The sequence below is a fragment of the Piliocolobus tephrosceles genome, chromosome 5, assembly GCF_002776525.5.
Source record: "Piliocolobus tephrosceles isolate RC106 chromosome 5, ASM277652v3, whole genome shotgun sequence".
Taxonomy (NCBI): domain Eukaryota; kingdom Metazoa; phylum Chordata; class Mammalia; order Primates; family Cercopithecidae; genus Piliocolobus; species Piliocolobus tephrosceles.
In genome coordinates this window covers 4,127,497-4,144,946 of record NC_045438.1, presented here as the reverse complement: position 1 = coordinate 4,144,946, position 17,450 = coordinate 4,127,497, and the positions used below count along the sequence as shown (strand labels likewise).

Here is a 17,450-nt window from a genome sequence, read left to right as displayed (position 1 = left end):
TGTGGATGTTTGTTCCCTCAAAATCTCATGCTGAAATGTAATCTGCATTGTTGGAGGTGGGGCCTTGTGGGAGGTGTTTGGGTCATGAGGGCGGATTCCTCATGAATGGCTTGGTGCCATCTTCATGGTAATGACTGCATGCTCTGTGAATTCACATGAGATCTGGTTGTTTAAAAGAGTCTGGGACTTCCTCCTTGCTCTCTTGCTCCCTCTCTCATTATGTGACATGCCTGCACCTCCTTCACGTTCTGCCACGATTGTAAATTTCCTGAGGCCCCCACCAGAAGCAAAGCGAATCTTGGTGCCACGTTTATACAGCCTACAGAACCATAAGCCAAAATAAACCTCTTTTATTTATAACTATAAATTATCCAGTCTCAGATATTCCTTTATGGCAATGCAAATGGACTAATACACACCCAGTCCTTTTTCAATGTCATGAGTCACTGGATTTTATCATTTAAGGAGTTGTGTGACTTACTTTTCAAAAAAAGAGCTTACAAGTATTTTATCTCAGGGTTCTCTTTGTCTGACAACATCTCTAATGTCTTTACATGCATAGGTCATCTTGACCTATGACCCATCCCACTCTCAGGAGTATAACCCCCTTGTGACCTTATTTCCCCTTGAACTAGAGGAGTTCAATCGCTCCTCTAGTCCACCACAAATCCCCAGATAATGCCAAGCCCCAAGGACTCTCTACCTCCCCAAGAATCTTAGGAAGTACATAATGGTTTCTATTCCTGACAATAGTTTCTTGACTGTTTCCTGAGTTCACCCAAACACCACTTCAGTCAATCCTCTCTGAATTGCAAAGTTCTCTGTTAATCTCCAGAGTCAGCCAACTCCACTTCTTTCCTCTGAATGACTTCTGGTAGGTAATGCTGGGTTAGCAACAATGCTAAGTCATGTTGGAATCTCCTAGATTCTCCCTTAACTAACTTTTCAAAGTTTATGCCATATGATTATACCCCTTTTCTTATTTGGTTGCTACCAAAAATTTGCCTGGTTTTGACTTTAGAGTTCATTCCATTAAGCACTGCTCTCCTCTGACATCTCTACTCATAAATACTTTTATTGGGCTGGGCATGCCCTGTAATCCCAGCACAATGCGAGGCCAAGGTGGGAGAATTGCTTGAGCATAGGAGTTTCAGACCAGCCTGGGCGACATAGGGAGACCTCATCTCTACAAACATATATATATATATATATTTTTTTTTTTTTTTGAGACGGAGTCTCGCTCTGCCGCCCAGGCTGGAGTGCAGTGGCCGGATCTCAGCTCACTGCAAGCTCCGCCTCCCGGGTTCACGCCATTCTCCTGCCTCAGCCTCCCTATTTTTTAAATTAACCAGGCATGGTGGCATGCACCTGTGGTCCCAGATACTCGGGATGCTAAGGTGGGAGGATCACTACAGCCTGGGGGCTCGAGGCTGCAGTGAACCAAGATCACACCACTGCACACCAGCCTAGGCAAACAGAGTGAGACCCTATCTCAAAAGCAAACAAACAAAACCTTTTATTGGCATAGTCACATGCATACTTTCATATATAAACATTTAAGCAAGCGTTTGTGTCCGTAGAGATGTATCTGAAAGGATGTTTATGAAAATGTAAACGTTTCCAAGGGCAGGCAGAATGGCAGTGTTGTCATGAGTTGTCACAGCCTGGCTGTGAATTCCAGCTCCACTTCCTACCAATGGGTCTATACATTTGTTGTGCCATGGCTCAGTTTGGCAGTCAGATGAAGCCTGGAGATCTGTTTTAATAATGTTTTAAAATGTCTAAAATAAAATACATGGGATTTCAAAAACAACTATATTAAAATAACATCAGAATATTTTAAAATGTGATGATATAGTAATATACAAATCACAAGATCTGGAATCAGATCTATTAACTACTGTCATTTCAAAGCAGTGATTAGCATAAGAGATATTTGGAGAGATCTGCAGCAATTGTAATGCAAAGTAAAAATATACACTGTATATGATTTATGTTCGTGGAAAAGGCTAAAGTGTGTCGAATACCACTGAAGCTCAATGCCTACATTTGCAATTGAAGAGCTGCTAAATGTCAGTTAGCGGTCAGTGAAAATAAGAGTCCAGGTTTCTCATCCAGGCTCACAGACCCCATGAATTCTGTACAGGGACCCCTGGTTAAGAATCCCTGAAACAACCAGTTACACAGCCTTGTGCAAAAGTTACATCTCTAAACTACAGTTTTCCCACCAAACGGGAGTCATAAAGTATCTCTCTCATAAGATTAATTGTGAGGCATAAATGAAATAGTAAATGTAAATCATTTACTACAATATCCGGCACAGTGAATATTCAACAAATAATGCTGTTATTAAGGCTGGTAGAATTGTTAATACAATCAGCCCTCTGTATCCATGGGTTCCACATCCATGGGTTCAAAACACCATGGATTGAAAATACTTAAGGGGAAAAAATTACATCTGCACTGAACCTTATACAGACTTTTTATTTTTCTTGTCATTATTCCCTAAAGAATACAAAATAACAACTATTTACATAGCATCTGTATTGTAGCGGGTATGTCGTAGTGGATATTATATGTAAGCTAGAGCTGATTTAAAGTATACAGGAAGTCATATGCAAATACCACACCATTTTATATGAGGGACTTGAGCAGCCACAGATTTTGGTATCCAAGGAAGATTCTGGAACCAATTCCCCATGGATACTGAGTGATGACTATACTTATATTTCGTGTTCTTCACACTTTTAAGTATTGCATAAATTATGTATTGCTAAAATGGCTACATGAACATTTGTTACTTTTACTTTTATAATCACAAAACAATAAAGTTATTTCAGTTTGAAAACAAAGCTAGCAATCCCCTTGAATAAGAAGGAACTCTAAATAGGAATCTCTGCTATTGAAAAAATGGACAAAATTATAACAGACCCCGGTTAGAAGATTAAAATGGTTTAGGATCAGTTTTAATTGACAAATATGAACAAAAAATTCCAAGTTTTTCTTTGTTTCTGTTTTGACTATTTTTATATTTAAGAATTCTTCACTTATTAGATTGCTAAGTACTAACTTACGGTCATATGCCTAGTTTCCTTCTCATTTGAATTATTTTAGAATAGCGTTTTATTTTTTAAATAAATACATTATAACCATGCTGTGAGGCCTCAGCTTTAGCAATGTGACTCAATCTAATTAGAATGTACATGTTGGTGACCAGTTTCACACCCAGTTCCTTGAGGATGCTCATGGAACCAGACATTCGAGGTGCAGGAGTCTAGCTGTGTCCCCTTGCTTTGTGGGGGTTTCAGGAGTTATGAATTGTACTGGTGTTTCCTTTGTGTTTCAATCAATTCCATCTTTAAATGAAAGACTGGCTTTACGTTGGAGGTCAGGACTAGGTTCCAGGATGACAGAGACCTCACAGGGCTCCTTCTCTGCTGGGTGCTGTGTCTCTGGTACCTACTGCAGAGCCTGGCACAGTAGGTGTTTGGTAATTATTTTTTTAATGAAAGGTTTATTTTCACAGGAAACATTGAAGTTTAATCTTCCACTTTCTAGGCTGAACATTATCTAGAAATTTTCACATTGGAAGCCAGAGAGCTTTTGATCAATGTTGACTCTATGTCTCAAGTTGATGAAACCAGCTGAGAAACAAAAATTCAGATCCCACACAATAGTGAGCCACTGTTTTGATTCATTCTTTGGCTGCGTTGGTGGATTGCTTAGGGAACATCTCAAGGGAACATGGAAATCAGAAAATCAGTTCAATACCATTGTAACTGTATGCAGTGTAAAGGGGGTATGGAGGAATGGAACTCACATTAAAAGCTGAACATTTGGTAAGAAATTTTATTTCTAGAAAAAAATAAATTTTTATATTATAGCTAATACTCAGATTTAGTTTTCATATCATCCCACATTAAATTGTAAAATTAGTCATTATCACATACAATGTTTAGGCATCTATATTGGTAGGTATAGATATAGATATATTGGTAGACCAGCAGTCAGCAAACTTTTCCTTGAAGGGGCAGATTATAAATATTTTAGGCTTTGCAGGCCATACAGTCTCCAGCACAACTACACAACTCTGCTGTGGACATGGCTGAGTTCCAATAAAACTTTATTCACAAAACCAGGTAGATGCCAGATTTGTTAGTTTTCTGGCCCTTGATGTAGACTGTAACTGTCCTTGCAAACTTTTCTTCAGTCTTTGGCACCAGAAAACAACCATTTCCTCTACAAAGTGTGGCATTAATAAAGCTGCTTAAAGGTTGAAGCTATACACAAAATACTACAAATTTCTTTGCACTTTAAATGTGCAAACTTGTTTTCAAAGCCAATTGTAATTATTTCTACCCAGTTTTAAGTGAAGTGCCTGGCCCCTATTTGAGTTCTTGGTGGCATCTAAGGCGGTATCTATTAGTTTTATTATAAGGATATCTGTAGCATACACACCATGCTGTGAAATATCTTCAGTTTAATAGTTTATGGTTTTCATTACTTATAAGGAATGAGTGGGTACCAATGCAAACCATAGCCCTGAGCTAAGATGTGAGAGAGAAGGAATGTTAAAGCAGTAGCTTATGAAGAACAGTGAGCTATTTGGGAAGGAAAAGCATGGGAGACAGGGAGAGCATTCTAAACTGATTTCTTACATATAGTGAACCCCAGGGGAAACCATTTTGAGTAATAACAATAATATTATCAAGTTAATTTTTCCCAGAATCAGATGTCCAGAGAAAAGAGACCATTATACACACAGGCTAATTTTACAGCAAAGAAGTCCTTTCCAAGTTACAGGTCTTTTTACAGCCTGGTGATGTCTCACCATGCCCATCTTCCTCAAAAATACATAGACACATATAGATGGTTATGAATATATTGGTTCATGAATGTCAAACTTAGCAGACTCCTCTAGATTTTGAGGACAAAAATTTGTGTATGTAATAATAGCATAACTCAAAGTTCACTTTATTTTCAAGTCTTAAGACATTAGACAATTTAATTTTTGTAATAGTAATAGTATAAAGTTTAATTTTGAAAAGGAAAAAGAAACTAGCAATGTTATTGAATGTCTGTTACATTTTTTCTACTGCCCCATGGATTTCAAGGACTATACAGTACTGTATAGCACTTCACATAGTAATTCAATAATAATGACCTTGTAAAGTTTAGTATGGAATAACCCAAAACTCTGAGCCCAATGCCCATACTTCTCCATGATATTATGGAATTTAAAAGTGAATATTGAAGGCTATTTGGGAGAAGGTAGCAACTGTTTATCAGGAACCAAACAGCTTATTTAGAAAAAAAAAAACCATTAAACCCATAATACGATTTCTTTTTTGACAGCTGCCATTTCATAATATTCTTTACAAATAACTTACTCATCCATTTATTTCATTTTTTTGTCTTTCCTGCCACCACCAGGTACATGAAAAAGAAAGAAGTATAGAATTCCAATACTGATGCAGGGCAGCTCATTTTTCATTTTGTCAAGGGGTTTCCTCCTTCCCACAGCCGTGATAGTATTTCCTGATGATTGTTCATTGCTATAAATTGAAAAAGAACAGCTTCCAAGTTTATCAATAATTCATTAAGGGTGTTCCAAGAGATGTTGAATTAAAGTTGAGTCCTTCCCCTATGCAAAAGAAAGATAGCTTGCCCTTAGAAGCTTGCGTATAGGGAATGGAAGAAACAAAAAGAGTTACTACTTTGTAACGCAGCTAACAAAGTAATTAGGGGACAGGGAAGAGAATTGGGCCAAGGGTCAAGGCCTTTGGGCACTGTGTGAGCTGTCACTACAAGATCTGAGACCTAAGTGCACTGCTAAACCTCCTAGTAGCTACTGAAACTCCTCACACCTCCACCTCCCTTAGCATCAAGATGCTCATCGTGGCACTCTGTGCTTCTCTGAGGGACTGGTGTTTTAAAAATGAAATGAAATGATATATACAAAAATACTTTGGAAGCAGCAGACTGCAGCTTTGTTTGCTAAGATGATCATACCTAATTTAGAATTGTTATTCATTATGCTTTCCTGAATATTGTTTTCTTAGAATAAGAGAGAGCAAGCTCTCTGGTGTCTCTACTTAAAAGGACACCAATCCTGTCGGACCATGGTCCCACCCTTATGATTTCATTTAACTTTAGTTACTTCCTTAAAGGCCCTATCTCCAAGTACAACCATATTGGGGGTTAGGCTTCAACATATGAATTTTGGAGAGACACAATTTAGTCCATAGCACCAATGATAATCTCTCGTCTCAAGATATTCAATTTAATCACATCTGCAAATACTCTTTTTCCAAATATTATAATGTGTATACGCGCCAGGAATTAAGATGCGGATATCTTTTGGTGGACCATTTTTCAGCCTACCACACCAAGGAAGCAAAGTGAATTGCTAGAGTTACTCATATATGCTCACGGGTGCTCAAACATGATTTGTGCCAATGCAGAGTAGTTGCTCAAAATTGATAAACCATGTAAACAGAATAGAAAATTATGAGGATTTCTGTGACTTATGTAATTATGCATTATTAAGAATATCTCAGTTGGGAGGCTGAGGCAGGATTGCTGGAGAACAGGAGTTTGAGGCTATTGTATGTGATGATCTCACTTGTGAATAGCCACTGCATGGACAACATAGTAAGACTTCATCTCTTTAAAAAAAAAAAGAGAGAAGAAAGAAGGAAAAGAAATCTTGAAATAAACAGGTCCAAACATGGAGTCTATAAACCAGAGGTTGATTATTTGCACTGACAAAAATGTGTTCCATTCCAGATGGTTTGATTGTTCTGTTCTTTTTTTTAAATAGCCAGTTCCATAACTGCATTTGCAATTCAAATTGATTTGTGGTGAACTTTTCAGAAAGGCATCTGAGGAAGATTTTTATACCAATCTTGGCTTTAGAATTTACTCTTTGTGATGTAAAGATAACAATCACTGACATTTGTTTAACATTTAGTATGTGGCAAGCACTGCACCAAGAATTTTATATCTCATCTCATTCACTGCTCACAGTGATTCCATATAGCAGGTGCTATTATTGTCCTTAGTTAACTGATGAGTGGCCTGAGGCTTGGAGACATAGGGAACTTGTCCAAGACACAGCAAGGAAGAAGCAAACAGGAATGTAAATCCCTTGATTTTGATTCTAGAGCTCGTATGATGAAACACCACTTGATATTCCCTGAAAAATATCATTGCACTTCTAAAACTTACCACAGAGAGGAATTGTTACAAGTTTACATCAAAGATCTTTAGTGTCACAGATTGTCATGTTACCAATTATATTAGTCAGCAGAGAAACAGAATCAACAGGAATGTGTGTGTGTGTGTGTGTGTGTGTGTGTGTGTGTGTATTCAGAGAGAAAGAGTGATTGATTTTAAGAAATTGGTTCAGGCCATTGAAGGCTGACAAGTCCAAAATCTGCAAGGAAGACCAGCGGGATAGAAACCCAAGAAAGAGTTGTCTGAATGCAGTCTAGGGGTATAATTTTCTCTTCCTGGGCGGGGGGGGCCTCAGTCTTTTTTTTAAAAGACCTTCAACTGATTGGGTGAGGCTCACCCCACCCACAGTATGGAGGGTAATCTGCTTTAGTCAAAGTCTACTGACCTAAATGTTAATCTCATTTTAAAAATACCTTCACAGAAACATCTGTTTGGTCCAATACCTAGGTACTGTGTCCCAGCTAAGTTGACTCATAAAATTAACCATCACAAGTCCGTCCCTTTTCAACTTGGCATCAATTACACGTCTTTAAATAACACTTAATCTCTAAATAAAGACAATAATAAGGTGCTATTTTTGCCTAACATGAATGACTATCCTGCATACAATTGGAAAACACACTAACCCTTGCCTTAAAGGCAGACGCAAAGTCCTTAAATTATGATGTTCACTCTTTTCCTTCATATCCTTTAATATTATGATGTAAAGTCAATGTTATATAATATTATATAATACAGAGACAAGGGTAGGAAGAAAACAAATATATTTGCTATATATACACACACATAAATGTGTTCATAACAAGGAAGAAATATTTATGACAATTACAGTCCTCGTTTCTGTAACTGGTCACATGGTTGCAGCTGATGTGTTCTTCCACTGTGGTTTCTCTGTTCCCTTTGCCTTCAACTGGTCATGGTTATTTACTTCGTGAAGTGACCCCAAACCTTCATTTCTGAAGGGTCAGGGACATTAGTAGTACTGCCTGGATTGATTGATTGTAGTTTCCATTGACTTTTATCACAGGTCATGATAATCCTAAGAGATGCCCTAAAGGATCTCCTCCTGTATGCCAGGGAGGCTCCTCCGTACTTCCCTGGTGAGGTCGTTGTCCAGTTTCCCCTTGGTAATTGAGATCAGCCACCCAGACACAAGTGAAACTCTCTTCTTTGCCTATTGTTTCAGAAGCATGAGGAGCCCAAAGTGGCCAGGTGGCAGCCTTAACTTTCAGTGCATGGAATCTTTGTTCTGTCTTCTGGCAGAAGCGTTCTTCTTTCTGACCCTAAAATTTAAAGATCAACAGAGCAAAGGCTGCAGTGACAAGGAAGCAAAAATTTTGCTAGTGGCTAACAGAGCTAATAGAAAATGATGACACTTCCATTTCCACCCCTTGATTCCATTGTACTGGGGCAGGAGTCTCTGTGATCTGTTGAGCTGCTACACTACCACTTCTACAAACTCAGTCTTTTTCCCTGGCTTTAAAATTCAATCTCTTGCAAAATTGCTCTAGCCCAGCATGTACCTCTGTGTTTTGCAGAGGGAAAATAGATGTCTTGTGATGCAAAAGTCCAAATGGAGTGAAGGCCACTGCTCAGTGTGCCTCCCACACAAATGTAATGTCTTTTTGACTACTGATAATAAGAAGGATGCACAGGAAGGTGACATAAATGAGCCATTGAATGGCCTTTGTTGTAATCGAGCCTATAATTAAACACTCCCACAGAGTAAGCCCCTCTGTTCCACTTCTGACTTGGCTATTATGGCCTCTCTTTTTTGCTGGAATGCAGAAAATAGAAATCTGTGTGAACAAGGATTTCTATCAGTTCATCAGACCAAGTGAAAATGTCTGTCTGTCATATAAAAGATAATGGCAGAAATCCATTTTTAGTTCTCGATTGCTGTACTCATGTGTGAAATTACCCACAGGGGAAGATATTTGCCTATAAAAGAACCCTTACTGGCCTTAGATGTGATTGGCTGCACAAATTATACTGCCAAATGAATTGGTTTTGCAAACTAAACAGAAAGCCTCATAAACCAAACTGGGATTGCAGCTCAGAGCACAGCCTTGCCCTGGGTGATGGTATAGGCACACAGAGGCAAGGGCCCTGGTTGCTACTTCTCTTCGCTTTAACAACACAATGCTTGGAGATTAAATCATTTCCCAAGTATTTAAATCTTAGCAGTGACTTGGTTTTCTGATTCGAATACAGAATCCATTTGGCATTCTGACTAAGGCACTCGTTTGTTTATTTTTGTCTTGATTAAATTAACATGAATTGAGATTCAAATTCTCAAACTGGAGAAAGAATGGGAGCCAGGGGTTTGTGGGGGTCATTATTCTTAGTCTCTAAAGACAACTGATTTTGGTATTTGTCAGTAGATTATGTGACTTTCCTGTATTTCATATTTTGCATTGAATGACCTAGAAGAGCAACATATTTAACCAGAAAGATTTAGTCCTTTTTTTTCCTAACAAAAAAAGGAAATAAGGAAAAAAAGAAAAGAGGAGAAATAAGGGACATGAGAATAGGAGGCAGAGCAATAACTGAGGACTTTGAAAGTATTTGAAAAAGCTCTGGTCTCTTCTGGCAATTTATTTCCAGTTCAGTAAGCCCAGAGGCTGAACTTTTGCATTTTTAATGTACTTCATAATAATACAAATGATCTTGTTAGTTTAGTGCACAGCCAACATTAGAGGCCAGGCATCAACTTGTTTGTGTTGGTTTTTCCATGGAGCCAGGTCTGTCTAGTTGTCTTGGCCTGAATAGCAATTGGCTCAGGCCCAGTGGCAATAGATCAGGACCTGGCAGAGCTTTTCGTCCCAGGGTCTTACCGTTACAGGCCACAGCTTACAGCGTGCTCAGCACTGACCAACATCCTCCCGTCCTACACCAAGCAGTTGTACCCAGCTTCCCGGTATGGTCCTCAGCCCTCTGAGAAGCACAGGGCTGCCAAGGACGAGCTGTCTTATCAATGCTGAATTGTCCCCTCCTCCCCATAAGGACACGCAGAGAGTTGGCTTCATTTCTTCTAAGATAGTTGCCAAAGGGTCCACCCTTTAATTCACATATAAAGTGGGACTTCCCTTTTAGTTATTCTTCACTATAGCAGCATTACATTGAATGAATGATTTATTCTTAATTCACATGTTACTTTAATTTAGTCACTGATGGATCTTTAAAACTACTCTGGTACCCAGAACCTCCAAACTGGTAACCCGCTTCCAATTTAAACAGAATTGGGCTTATTTATTCCTTCTTGATCTAGAAGTTATGGTTAGTGTGCAACCATATGATTTATTTTCATATGTGCATTTTATTTCACAGAGTAGGTAAGTAAAGGACACTTTGTCTTACATGGCAAAGAATAAGCAGGACAGTTTTCACAAACTTAATTAAAAGTCTCATTTTTCCCAGGAATAATGTGCCTGTTGAAATTAACAGACCAATCTCTCTATGTGGAAATTCTCCCTAGTAGCTCCTAAACCCACATTTTCTGGGTTGTGCTACGTAACGTTGAGAACGACCAATCACTGCAAGGTATTTTTCTACTTACCCGTGGTTGCATTGATTTTGAAGCAACTGTTAAATTTGCAGATTCCAAGACTTTACCCTTATAGATGTTTTCTGCCAAAGAATTAAAAATATGGGAAAGTTTAATTACATCTTTGTCTTTTTAAGAGAATAAACTGAATAACAACTAGAAAGGACATGGTTATTATGGCCACGTTATGGCCACATATCCTTCATATATGCGAAATACCTTTTCATCAGAAGCAATGTCTAATAACACTTAGAAATATCCTTGTATTCATTTCTGTGCAGCCTCCTTAGGCAGTTCATGGACCAGTTTTAACTCTTGCCATTATCATGTTTCCAAGTAGTATGCCTGTTTCAATGACAGGCTCATATCCAATAGAGCCTCAAAAGGTAACATGTCTTTTGAAGTTTAACAGTAATAGCACCCTTGAGCTATGGTGTGAAATATTTGGTGTTTGCTTCCTCCACTCATCACAGATAGCCTTGGGAATATCTGAGGGCTTGAAAGCATTGGCCTTCGCTCATGTGTGGTACATGAGCAGCCATCAGGGGCAGTGTTCTTTCAGGCTACTCACTGTGCTCCAGGAAAGCAAGCATTCATTATAGGAATGCAATTTCAGAAGGCAGATGGTATCAGGTCAGCAGAAGGGGCCTGTAGTGTGTGTGTATATGTGTGTGTGTGTGTGTGTGTGTGTGAGAGAGTGAGAAAGAGAGAGTATTTTTTTAAAGAGACAGCTTGTCACCCAGGTGTAGTGTAGTGGCAGGACCATAGCTCACTGCAGCCTCAAACTCCTGCCTCAGCCTCCTGAGTAGCTAGGACTACAGACATGCATCACCACACCAGGCTAGGAGCCTTGAAAAAGCTACACAGAGACATATGCTTAAAGGGACTCTTTAAGGTCCACTTCCCAGGGATAAAGGAAAAAACCAGGCCCACCATATAGAAATGGTTGGTACATATATTCAACAAAAGTAGAGCTGAAACCCAGAGTCCACTTTGCGCCTCTCTAGGGATCACTCATGTTCTCCTCTGCTGCCCTCTGCCATGTTTTCAGTCAAGCTAGAAAAAGAAAGTTGCCATTGAAGCATTGCCCTCTTCTTCACATAGTCTAGTTGATGTATTTATAAATGGACTTTGAAATGACTTTCAAACCACATGGTTTTCTACTTGTATAGATTCAGGTCCACTGAAGTCATTAGTTTATTAAAATTCAACTTAGAAGTTAAATGCCAAAAATAAAATGAAAATTTGGTCTGTGATGTGCTGAATGCCACAGGAACTAAATAGCAATCAAACTGACAGGCCAGCTTTCTTTCTAAGAGCTAGGTTTAACTCTGGTTGGAAGTTAAAGAGTTTTGTACAGGCTTATTATCCATCCTCCAAGCCACCTCATCCTGTAGAATACCTTGTGTCTCAGTCCGACTGTTTTAAGCAGCACTCAGGGATTTTCAGTATGTACAGTGAGTGCCTTCTGACTTGTGTTCTCAAAGAGACTCATGAAGGTGAAAAAGACAGCGGCAAAGTAAACAGCGTCTGCAATATGGTCATGTTAATACAGGATTTCTCCTTTCTCAGATTCTTAAGGCTTCCAGTTAGATAAAATGCAGGAAAAAGTGTGTCTGCAGCACAGAAAAAACAGCATATTCTAATGGCTACAGTTTGCAAAGGGAAAGCCCTCCAGGTACACTTTGGACAGCAAGCAGCCCCTGCTCTCCAATGGAGACAGCCAGCCTCTGCCTGAGCTTCCCTTACCTGTAACTCAGAGACAGCTTTCAGTCCTCATACAGCGTTCCAGAGAAGTTCCTGTTCTCTTCACTTGGGGAGGTAGAAATAAGTATTTCTTTGCAGTTAGTAAGTTAAGCAGCCTAGATTGTGCAATATTTTTGTCTGATTGATTGATTTTCGAAATGAATGCTCTATAAGAAAAGTGCACCATCCAGAATAAGGGGTCATTCTATTAGGTATCCCTGATTCAATTTTCTTTTTCAAGTTAAGCTAAAAGGAGGGAAAAATAAAACTTTTTTTTTTACTTTTATTTTTTAAGAAGCAAACCTTTCTCTCTACATTTATAACATTCAACATTTATCCTGATTAATCATAATGCTTGCTTGACTGCTGTCTTTTTGGGCTTGTATCTAAAATGAAAAATTTCTCTACCATTTATTAATAAAGCCTCTTGGTTGACTTCCAAGATACTTCCATCATATAAAATCCCATGCTCTCTATCTTTGGAGCTATTTTTTGACTGAATTCCATATGAATTAAATAGAAGTGCATTAAAAATAAACTATGTGTTATTATGCTAAAGCTGTGTCCCAAGAAAACAATTCTGTAATGAATTTCTCACTCAACCTGATGGTTCCATGTCCAAAAAAGGGATGATCCTTTAAGCAGTACAGTAAAGTATCATTTCTTACGATGAGGGCACTAGCTTTACAGAATTTAACAGTATGTTCTTTGTCATACTGATCAAGTCTAAAATCATAAATGGAGAGGAATCCAATCCTTCTACCTGGATACTCTGTATTCAATCCTTTCCTGTCTCTACCACTACATTATTTCAATTGCCAAATCCTGCCCACCCCAAGTTTATGACATCTCTATGCCAGTCCACTGATCAGCAGCCCTGAGTCATCTGTCCAGACTCTAGCTTTCTTCATTGTCACTTCCAACTCATCGTCCTATCACACTCCTCTGACTGACCCCAGGTTTGAAGATGATTTTTGGAGTCAATGATTGTAGATTCATACTAGGACTTCCTTCTTAACGGGTTTTTGTTGAGCATTTTATGTACTAGAAAGGCATTGCATTATCTAGTTTAAAGCTAAAATGAACTACTCCACTGGTACAGGCTGATTTTTTTTTTATTATGTTTCTTTTTTTAGGCTGAAACTTCCCCATTATTCATTCAAGATAAAAAAAGAAATAGCAGATAATATTTAGTAGATGTCTACATGGTGCCAAGCTCTGTACTTGGCACTGGTCAAACAAGACACAACCTCGTAATCAAGAGACTATTGAAAAAAGACAATTTAGGCCAGGTGCGGTGGCTCACGCCTGTAATCCTAACACTTTGGGAGGCCAAGGCAGGCAGACAGCTTGAGCCCAAGAATTTGAGACCAGTCTGAGCAACACGGCAAAGCCCTTGTCTCTACAAAAAAATACAAAAAATAGCCAGGCATGGTGGCAGGTGCCTGTAGTCCCAGCTACTCAGGAAGCTGAGGTGGGAGGATCACATGATCCCAGAAGGTTGATGCTGCAGTAAACCATGATTGTGCCACTGCATCCAGCCTGGGTGACAGAGGTGAAACCCTGTCTCAAGAAAAAAGAAAAAAAAGACAATTTAATCAATGATTATATCAGATTATTATAAGATATATCAGTATTACTATGATAAAATAAGTGCTATAGTAATAACAAAAAAAAATAAGAATGAAGCTAATGTGAATTGAATGTTCGCAGCAAGATAGAAACTGTGATAATAGGTATGCTTTACTGATAAGGAAGCTTGGACCTGGAAAGGTTAAGAAATGTGTCCAGAATTGAAGCTAGAAGGTGGTAGAGCTGAGATCTGAAGCCAGCTTGGTGGTTAGAAGGCAGGGATAACTATAAAGTGCTCATTCGTCGTCTCTCTACCTCCATATGCTGCAGTAGAGGCAGGTTCACACCTAAGACCCTTTGCTTGAAACTAGAGATGTATGGGTGGAGTTTTGAAAGTGAAAGTAATTAATAAAATATTTGAAGTGATGGTAATGTTAGGAACAGACCTATATCATTCACCGAAGTTTCCGGTAAGGGGTGAAGCTCCTGAATATAGAATTTCAGGTAGCAAGTTTGAGTGTAAATAGGTTTTCTGAGATCATACATGACTGTACTGTTAGTGTTCTTCTTTTTCTACCATTTTATTTCACAAATTTATGAATCAAAAAATAAGGCACATTTATTTTCATTGGGAAAAGTGAATTATGTCAAGTTAATTAAGTGAAGCTGTTACAAACTGAGTCTAGTACATAAATCCATGTGAAGTGGGGTTATCATATGGTTTCAATGTGAAAAATAAAGGAATTGAGGGACAGGGTGTGGAGTGCCCTACAAAGAAAATCAGAAAAGCATCTTTAGTCTTAGCTCCCTTGCTGCTGCAAAAAGAAAGAAAGAAAACAACACTGTAGCAGGGACGTTTAGTTTCAGGGATACCTTTTATTATGAGCCATTTTCAAGACTCCCTTTCCTATTATTGAACTACAGTTAGAGCCATCTTTTAGCTTTTTATTATAGCCTTGTAACTTACTTTATAGGATCTCCGGGTCATTTTCCTGTCTTCCTTTCTTCCAACTTCCAATTAATTTTTGTCTTTTTAGCAGTTTTTAGTTCTTTCAGTATTAGCATTTAAAAGGACAATAAAATTGATCCTTTTTTCCCCACGGACACAGGATGTGGTCAAGACTGGGATATTAGCTATCGACTGAAATGAGATTTTGGCATGCTGTAAGTGCATTGTGTTGTTTTTGTCTATCTGTACCTGTTTGGCCACTGAGACAATTAAGTCCTAAATGGTAGGGATCAACATATTTTTCATTTCTCTTTCCCCAGTACATAGTTCAGTGTCTGATATAGAGAAGGCATATAAGAAACTATTCATTTAATGAAGGAGTGAATGAATGAAGAATGAATGAATGAAACACAGGAAATGGCAATACTCATATTCTTACCATACTGTTTCCCCAGTAACTACTGAAGTAACTACTTTCAGTGTCACTACTCAAGAAGGCCCAGAAGTCGTCATTTTCCAAAAACATACATAAATTCTTGCGACTTGTATCAACCAGTATTTTCTCTCCGTCTCTCCCCAAACTCTCTGAATTGTCAAGCAAGTAGATTAGGAAGCAGAATGTTGTATATACAGTCCTGTTTGGTTTTGTTTATAGATCAGTGGGTCAGGAATGGAATGTTATACTATTTCTTTCTGTCCAAGGATAATCTAATCTTGCAAAGATATTTACCAAAGTCAATAACAGTTCCTACTAGGAAGACAAATAGTGTCTGAATTGGATTAAGGTGTAACGAGAGTGCCTTGATGCAGCTGTCACTGAGCCGTTCGTTGTTTATGGCTTCATTACAACCCTAAAGGGGATACCTGTATTTCTCTAAGTTTAATGAAGCCACAAACAACCAACTTTTTATTGAGTGATACTGGAGATTTTTTGCTTTTAACTTGATGCATTTTAAGTTGTACTTAACTAGTTCTCACACCACACCAGATCCTCAGATTGGCACTTTAGAGACGATTAGCTAAGTGTTCCTCTGTGTTAGCCACAGGGTCTAGGAAAGATAAGGGGAATCAATAGGACCAAGCCAGTTTAGGATGAGAAAATTCATTCTCCATCAAGGGTATTGGCCAACTCATCATGCTGCCTGTTCCGAGAGGAAGCAGCTCTGCTCACATCTCTCTGTGCCTCATTAATGTGTCAGTGGTTCTGCCCTGGCTGTCAAATGACTTTACTGTTGTGTTTTTTTAGTTTTCAGGACTTTATCTCCTGTCTTTCTTCACCATCCTCATTGGGCTGGTGCTCTACTCCTCCACCTCCACCTACATAGCCCAGGACCCCCGAGTGTATAAGCAGTTCCGCAATCCTTCAGGACCTGTTGTGGACTTACCGACCACAGCTCAGGTGGAACCCTCAGTCACCTACACCAGCCTGGGCCAGGAGACCGAAGAGGAGCCTCATGTTCGCGTGGCCTAGGGTGAGGCCCGCCCTGCCCACTGAGGCCAACTCATTGGCCATGTTTTTGCCCATCATCTCTGTATTGTACATAGAGAAAGGTATTTACTAGGTGCAGCTTACACAGGTGGGCTGCAAGGTAGCAAATCCTCTGAAAGCTTGTGAAAGGAACAAGCTCAACATCACTGGAGACACAGGCTCTAATCCACCTGGCTCGGAAAGATGCCTAGCTAATGTGTATCCTGATCACAACTCCCCTGCGTTCATTCCTGTGCAAACCTTTGAATCAAAAGCAAGTACTATTGTTATTATGATTTGTATTATTATTATTGTTACTGTTATCACACCAACTTTCAGGAGGATGTTTTGTACTCCTGATGAAAACTATTGCCAGACCCACATGTAGTCAACATAAACCCCACTTTTCTATGGCAATTCACTTTTTAAGAGTCATACTTTATTTTTTTGCACAGACTATATGAGTGATGCATGCCACAGGAGCTCCACCCCTGAGAAGTTTCCTTATCCTAGGGACCTGGTGGCTAATGGTTTCCTCTGTTACCTGTTGGATTGCCTGCTCAATAAGTATTTTGTGCTGTGACCTTTGTAGGGAGGGGCAACTGACCATGTAATTCTCTATTCTAGGAATAGATATAAAAGAAACATTTTAGCCTTTTTATATTTTGATCTCTGATTACTCCAGGCCATTGCCTTTCTGTTGTGCCACAGGATTCTGCTAATCAAGTCCCTGTAATAACAGGATAAGGACTGTTCCATTTCTGTGGCTTTTGGGAGCCCCCAGAAATAATATCATTTGTGTTTAGGGCAATATATAATTATAAAATCTTTCTGCCCCTCCCTGTAGCCTCTCTTCAAAAACTATCTTCTCTTTTTTTTCTAGATTTCCTTAGTGATAATATGGAAATTAATCAAGGCACTGGAAAAAG

The 17,450-nt window shown here is 38.9% G+C and overlaps 1 protein-coding gene and 1 long non-coding RNA gene across 3 annotated transcripts in view; one reads left to right on the top strand and one right to left on the bottom strand.

The window, feature by feature from the left end:
• The window catches only part of SLC35F1 (solute carrier family 35 member F1), a 404,897-nt gene extending 387,934 nt beyond the window's left edge, over window positions 1-16,963 (top strand). For both annotated transcript variants that reach the window (XM_023219009.3, XM_023219010.3), the window contains exon 8: window positions 16,300-16,963. In XM_023219009.3, coding sequence (XP_023074777.2) covers window positions 16,300-16,524 — 225 coding nt within the window. In that variant the 3' untranslated portion in view covers window positions 16,525-16,963. The remainder of the gene's footprint in view (window positions 1-16,299) is intronic.
• LOC111547291 overlaps window positions 7,926-17,450 on the bottom strand; it is a 76,542-nt gene continuing 67,017 nt past the window's right edge. Inside the window, exons 4-5 of the long non-coding RNA XR_002733080.2 lie at window positions 10,799-10,869; window positions 7,926-8,522 (exon numbers count right to left, since the gene is read on the bottom strand). This is a non-coding gene — a long non-coding RNA (uncharacterized LOC111547291). The remainder of the gene's footprint in view (window positions 8,523-10,798; window positions 10,870-17,450) is intronic.